Here is a 7668-nt window from a genome sequence, read left to right as displayed (position 1 = left end):
AACTTCATGATGTAAATAAGCTAGGTAAGGCTGGGGATAGATCCATCAAGGATGGAATGAAACATAAACATGAGTCATTAATATTTTTTTAATGGACCACTGGAAAGCAGAACGTTTAATGTGATTAAAAAAAAAAAAAAGAAAGAGGGGGGTGGGGTTGTGGCTCAGCGGTAGAGTGCTCGCCCAGCATGTATGAGGCCTTGGGTTCCATCCTCAGTACCACATATAAATAAATAAAATAAAATAAAATAAAGGTATTGTGTTCAACTACAACTAAAAAATAAAAAAGAAAGAAAATTTCCTGACATGAAGGGAGTTACTGTCTTAGTACCTCCTTAGAAATTTCACAGAACTTTATTTCATCTTTATTTGCAGTGCACAATAACCACGAGCATTAGTCAGGGTCTGTGAGTTTCAAGATCTTGGCTAAAATGTCATATGTTCTTAAATACAGCAATGTGCAGAGTTGAAAAATCACCTATTTTCTACATGGAAAAGAAAAATTCATTTATATGGATCAGAATCGAGTTAATACTGATTTGCCCAATAAATGGCTTTTCAAGTTTCTCTGGAATTGTCCTGATGATCTAAATTTTTCTCAATGTATGCTCCAAATAATTAACAGAAAAAGGTATAATTTTAAGATATTTGGATAACGAGCAGATTTTGATAAACTGTTTTTTTTCCCTTCATTTTCCTTTAAAGTAAGTTTTCTTTACTTTTCCTATCTACAAAATGGAGAATGAAAAAGGCTGCTCAAAACAGTGAGATACGTCAGGTACACTTGTGTTTCCAGAAGGAAGTTAAAGTGTGTGTGTGTGCGTGCACACGTGCACACACACACACACCCACACACCCACACACAGCTCCTGTCACTGTTGTACTTATAAAAGGAGTGACAGAGGTGTCTGGACCTCAGGTCATTAGAGCTATGGTGAGACGTGACAGAATATGGTTAGAACATTCCAGGGCGGCACACATCAATGTTGAATTACCATTACTGCAGACTGTAACTGTGTTGGCAGTTAGTGGGTCTTGTTACCCCCATGGCTCCCTCTTAAACAGCAGTGCAGCCCCCTGACAGCAAATAGCTTTCAGAGCAAATGTCTCTGTGGCTTGCTAGGCACTGTAGCCCACATCAAATCATCCACTTTCCTATTTTCATATTTTTCTGACTTGGACTCATTTTTCCGGCTCAGTGATCTCCTTTCTGCCATTAGCCAGCTGCACTCCATTAAGTTGTTTTTTGTTTCACAGCAATGGATTCCCTGAATTCTCAGATCTCTGTCTGCTCTTCAGCCTTGTTTCCTCCTTCTTGTGGTAATGCACCCAGTTTTCTCATGGAGGCCTATTTTTTCCTACCTAAGTCCATCTAGATCTGCAGCTTCCAGGGGTGGCTTTCATTCAGAGACCCTGGGATTGGGCCAGAAAGGGCATATGACCCCATGGGAACCATAGGCCATTTGCTTGTAGTCATGCATCTGGGATCAGAGATAGATCCACTCCTGTGGAAGCACAGTCAGGATGGAGAACAGCATCCTGGTTCTTATCATCTGAACCTGAATCCAGTAGTGGCCGAACTTCTGCTCATGGCCTTTTGGATCCCCCTTTTTTTTTTCTTCCCGTTAAACTAGCTGGGGTTTCTAACTTCTGTTACTCGCATCAGAAATAACAAAAAGCGATATGGGCATAGTATCTGCAGTCCACGTTCAGGAGAACATCAGTCTGTCCTTATTTTATCCCAAGTAATTCCACAAATAAATCAAGGTTTCAAAACTTTCATATATATAGACACCAGGATTTATCAAGCTGGTTGTTGTCCATAAAGGCTTTGAGTTGTATGAAAGTCTTTCCTTACAAAAATGGCAGCAACTTTTCCCCCTAGTGTCTTTGTTTCTGAATCATATAATTCCTGAGTGCTTGAGGGTTAGAGAGGACACTTTGGCTACGGAGACCCCAGGCTGCAGTTGACAGAGGCCAGCAAGGAAATTCATCTTGGGAATTGTAAACAGACTTGTAAACCTAAGGCATTTTATGAGGATATCATAGGAGACGATAGATTCAGGACCTTGCTGTCATTTTTATTGTCAGAATTTGAGTGAAATGGGACTTTAAAATAGGAATTCCTCTTTTCTTACTCTTTCTTCCTAGCTTCCTGTCTATTCTACTTTTAAAATTTTTTCTCCCTGTATTTCCCTGATCTTTTCTTTAGTTTGGTGGCCAGCTCTTCCTCTCATCTTGTCAGATTTCTTTTCATTCTTTTCTTTTTTTTTCATGACAATTCATTTATTACAAAAGAAAATCCTATTTTAGAATTATTGCATTTTTAAGATGCTTTAATATAGGTACATTGAAGCCAATTTAAAAAGTTTCATTGCCTTTTTAAATTTTAAACAATGACATTTTCTAGAATTAGGGCAATGGGATTTTGAATATTTGCATGAACAATAGTAATAAATTATTTTCCTCCACATGTCATTTTCTTCTGGGAAAGAGTTAAAACCCTCAATAGAAACTCATGCTTTTTATTACTTTTTTTTTTTTTTTTTGGTACTGAGGATTGAACTCAGGAGTGCTTTACCACTGAGCCACATCCCAGTCCTTTTTCTATTTCTTACTTACAGACAGCATCTCACTAAGTTTGGTAGAGCCTCGCTAAGTTGCTGAGGCTGACATTAAACTTGTAACCCTCCTGCCTAAGCCAACCAAGTCACTAGGATTGCAAGTGTGTGCCACTGCACCCAGTTAATTATTACATAAGTTTTGGCAGCGAATTTTGTCTTTAATAAGGTTAGAAAAATAGACAAAATTTTGTTTCAACATATCTCATTAGACTGGAACTTCTTGAAATATTTTCATTGTTGCCCTCCACAATATACCATTTTTATTAAGGAAAAGTAAAATGCCAAATTATGACTAAAGATTAACGAGACATTTCTTATATGTTGACTACATACATATATAATTCAGCTCTCTTAAAGAAAAAAGTTCTAAGACCTAGTTAAAATCTACTATTCCCATGGCTACCTATTTAGTAATACTCCCTCAAAATTCATCCTATTTATTCAACACCGTGAAATTTTAATTCTTAAAAATGCAAAGTCCAAGATGCTTGAACAATGCTTAAATGCACTGGTCTGTACCATCTGGGTAGCAGTTTTGTCTTATCATACTTATAAACTGTCTCTGCAATTAGACTGCAGACTTCTTGATAGTAAGGGTCTTTTTCTATTCCTAAAACCTAACATAGAAATTTATATAGAATAAAATGTAGGTATAATGGATATGATATAGACTAGCAAACACCTCACGTAACACTGAGTCCTAGACGTGAAGGTTTCCATAGCCAAGGGCTTAGAAGTGACAGACAACAGTAAACTGAAGACAATGGTAAAATTACATTTTGGGGCATCAAATAATGCTAGATTTCCTTGTCCAAAGCCTTAGCCAAGAGGAGACACTTGTGAAAAGATGTATGAATAATTTTTAAAAGCCATTTTTAAAGCAGTAATAAACATTTTAAGAGTAGGGAAGGGTGAGTCACATGCTCACTCAGGATCTCCTTGGCAAAAGTATGCACACTTTACACACAGGAGGGCACTGCTGGACATTCTGGTTCTGCTCATTCTAGAGCTTGTAATAGTTTCTCAAGTTCTAGAACACTAAGAAAACCAAGATCTTATAAAATCTATAAAACTACAACATGTAAACAAGATCCCCAAAAGCCGGCACTTTCTTAGAAACACATTTCATAGGCACTATAATAATAAATCTATATATGAGAGGTGGGTTTTAGTATGTTTACCCTCCACTGTATTCTTCCCTGACAATTAAGTCAATTCATTCACCCACTCACTGATTTGGCATTTATTTTCTAAATACTGCAAGATGAGCCCTGGGTTAGACCATCAGAGAGAAATGGTGAATGCAATGTGGTTCTTGCCCTAAAGAAATGTAGTCACATTCCACAATGTACAGAAGAATTGGTGCTATTTACCTATTCAGATTTCACAAATCAGAGAAGCAATTTTTCCTTCATGGTCTCAATCAACATTCTGGATCTTGTAGACCTAACGTTCTCCCTTCTAGAGTCAAACACCACCAATGCCTCTTTTGCTTTTAACTTTATTTGGCAAAGCAGCACTGCATAAGCTGTGCAGAATCCAGCACAGAGCTTACACAGCATGTTAGATTCATATACATTATCAGCAGCAAACTAGAAACAGAAAAAAACAATACTGAACTACAAGTCTCCTATTGGTTTTAGAGAGAGAGGGAGAGGGAGATGGGGAGAGGAGAGAAAGGGTGGGGGGAGCTATGTCAGTTATGTCCAATCTGAACAACTGAGTGTTGATAGGACATTACCTGCCATCTTCTTAAGTTTCAGTATTTACAATGCCTAGTTTCAAGGTAACAAAGCAGCTGATTGTATCTACAACATGCTATTCTATGATACCACATCAAAAGCTTTAAAAAGAAAGCTCATCTCTATTTTCTTAGTAGTCTCTAATAGACATCCAAATACCAAGAATCTTAACTTGTGAATGGTGGTGTTATCTGATGCACAAAAGAAATCTCATAAATTAATATCAGAATAGAATTAAGTGTCCAAGAAAAGAAAATTCACTCCTCAAAAATCAATTCACAAACTGTTTCATTTTGCAGAAACCCTTCTTTTAATATTTTAAAGTAAAACGTGGGCATGTTAAAGTAATAACACACAGATTTATACTTTATATCCTTCCTCTACCATTTGGCTCTGTGCCTCTTTGAAGAATTAGAAGACCCTACAAAACCACAAATTTCATGCTGAAAATAACAGTGTAACAAAGTCCAAAACAAGCTGTGATGCTATTGGTTTTCAAAAAGCTTTAAGGACTGAGATGAGCGATCCACTGCAATATTATAGACTGGTCAAGCTGATGTTGCTTTACAGCTCATCCCTGTCAGCTGACTTCATAAGGCAGCTTTATCAGCTCCAAAAGAAGCCATTCACTCAGCCAGGTGGAACACTGTGCCAGCAACTTGCATGTGTGGAAGAAGTAAGAGCAGAAGAGAAAATCACTTCCACCTGGACCACTGCTTCTCTTTATCTGTTAAAGGCACATATATCACTCCCATAAGAGGTTTCATTTTGACACTGCCATCTTGTAGCTTGTCGTACTGCTCCAACATTTGATTTCCACCTGCAGGACCAACTGGCAATATCAATCTTCCACCAGGCTTTAACTGGTCTATTAGTGCTTGTGGCACAACTGGGGCTGCAGCTCCAACATGAATTGCATCGTAAGGGGCTTCTGCAGCATATCCCATTCTTCCATCTCCCGCAACCAGTTGTACTCTCCCTGAAGTCAAAAGTGTTGGATCATCTTTTCTGACATTATTTATTGATTCATCTACTAGCTCTTTAATGTGATCAATTCCTATGACTTTTCCATTACATCCAACCATACGTGCAAAACATGCAGTAAGGATTCCACTTCCAGATCCTACATCAAGAGCTTTAGCTCCTTCATGTAATTGATCAAATAGAAGTTCTAGTGCACATGCATGCATGTGTGGAGCACTGATTGTTGCTTGGAAACCTGCTCTGCCTCTGAAGCAATTTTCACTGAGCGGTGGTAGCAGGTGCCTTCGGGGTTCAGAAGCTCCCCAGGATCTTCTTGCTGACTGTCACAGTGCTTCAAAAGAAGACAGAATGGCAGCTGGCCGAGAGAATCCTGAGGCACTTCTAAGCCTCAAAGGCGCCCACTGCCAAGGCTCAGCAGTTCAGCAAAACCTATTGATTGTGGAGAATCCATATATGGGTTACATTTTGCATAGTGCGAGCGGTCTGTAGCCAGCATTACTTCAAATACTTTATCTGTCTTGATGATTCCATTTTTGCGGAGATTGTGGATAAGCTCCGAGTGGCTGGCGCCGCCGGATTTCCAGGCCATCGCTAAGCACACCCGGAGCAGGTACAGAACCACCTTCAGCGCGGCGACGGTGCCCAGCAGCTTTCCCAAGAGTGAGACCACCTCCCACACGGTCACCGCCCCGCTCCCGTCCCCGCTGTTGCCGCCGATATTACTGCCGTCGCCGTCCTCTTTTCATTCTTTTCTGTCTATAGCCAGGAAACCTTACTAAATCGCTGTCTTCCAGGGCCACAGCAGCAAACAGAACTGGCCAGTGGTCTCTGAAAACAGAAGCCACCTGTCCACGAAGCTGTGTGATCTGACATTTGCTGCTCCTGCCTCAGAGTGCATTGGCTGTAGATGGCCCAAGCTCCACTGTTTTCTGTCTTTCCTCATGGTGCCGGGTGTTTTTGCCTAAGGAGACCTTGCAAGTTCCTTCTGAAGAGCTCCTCTCCTGCCGCTCTCTGTTCTAAGTGCTTTGTGTATTAACTAATTTAACCATGCAGCAACCTCTTGGGGAATCATTATCTCCACTTCATAAACCAAGTAACTGAGTTTCAGAGAGGCTGAGCAGCTCACCCCAGGTGGGCAGCTTTGAGTGGAAAAGCAAGATGTGGTTGGCAGAATTTTCAGATAGCCCCCAAGATTCCTGTTCCTCAAGTACACAACTTGTGGAATCCCTCCCCTTCAGTGTTGACAGGACTTGTAAAGATAACGGGAGTTCACTCTCCTGATGAGGTTACATTATACAGCCAGGAGAAAGAGATTGTGAAGATAATAAGTAATGTTCCTAATCAACTGATTTTAGAGTCAAAAGGAAACTATCCTTTTGGGTGGGCCTGGGCTTATTAGGCAAGTGCTTTAAAAGAGGGTCTGGGTTTTCCCTGAGGAAAGAGAACTGAAATGAGAGATTCTTCTGCTGACCCTGAAGAAACATGCAGCCATTTTGTGAGCAGTCTAAGGAGGGGACCATGCAGCAAGTACCTGAGAGTGGTCCCTGGCCATCAGCTAGCAAGGAAGTGAGGACTTTGGTCATCCGCCTCGGAGAAATTATATCTGCAACAACCATGGGAGTTTGAAGAGGTGCCTGGGCTTGATCAAGGAGCACAGCCTGTGAGACCCAGAGCAGGGTGCTCGGCCACGCCATGTCTCGACTTCTGACCCACAGACTGGGGGCTAGGAAGTGTGTGCTCTTTCAAGCCACTGAATTTGTGTGAACTTGTTACACAAAAATAGGAAATGAATATACACGGGTCCGAGGCTCACGTTTCTGGCTGCAGAGCTCACATGCTGCATCCTCACCCCAATCTTCCTCCTAGAAATCATCTAAAAAGTCACTAAATCCTGGAACATCAAGGTTGAATGAGGACCATCCAGTCTAGTAGCTTAATACGACTTTTCCTATACAGCAGAAACCTGTTTTGGGTCCCTCTGTTGGTCGGAGACCTGCTCTGCTTGGAGTTGGATGTGAGAGGTGGAAGCTTATGCCCCAGTGGTGCCCCATTCCCTCCTCAAGGCACCCCTGAGGAACACAGTTTGAGAACCACTGATATGATCAAGCAACCCATCCCACCTTTACATTTTCCTCTCCACCATCCTAAGCATGGTTTGGATGCCTCTCTCCACTTGCTATATATAAGCCAACTTTTGGAAAGTTTTCTTTCTTCCTTTTTAGTACTGGGCATTAAACCCAGAGGTGCGCTACCTCTGAGCTACATCTTCATTCTTTTTTATTTTTTATTTTGAGATGGGGTGTTGCTGAGGCTGGCCT

The 7668-nt window shown here is 40.9% G+C and overlaps 1 protein-coding gene across 1 annotated transcript; it reads right to left on the bottom strand.

Moving 5' to 3' along the window:
- Positions 1-4870: 4870 nt before the first annotated feature.
- On the bottom strand, positions 4871-6080 carry LOC144255824 (protein-L-isoaspartate(D-aspartate) O-methyltransferase-like). Its single transcript, XM_077800788.1, has 3 exons — positions 5780-6080; positions 5072-5585; positions 4871-4943 (listed from the first exon to the last, which is right to left on the bottom strand). Exons 1-3 carry the CDS (start codon positions 5937-5939, stop codon positions 4931-4933), a joined length of 687 nt encoding a protein of 228 aa, XP_077656914.1. The 5' UTR covers positions 5940-6080; the 3' UTR covers positions 4871-4930.
- Positions 6081-7668: the final 1588 nt, after the last annotated feature.

The sequence above is a fragment of the Urocitellus parryii genome, chromosome 7 (assembly GCF_045843805.1).
Source record: "Urocitellus parryii isolate mUroPar1 chromosome 7, mUroPar1.hap1, whole genome shotgun sequence".
Classification (NCBI taxonomy): Eukaryota; Metazoa; Chordata; class Mammalia; order Rodentia; family Sciuridae; genus Urocitellus; species Urocitellus parryii.
Note: the sequence above shows the minus strand (reverse complement) of the source record. Positions and strands in the feature narration are given on the sequence as shown.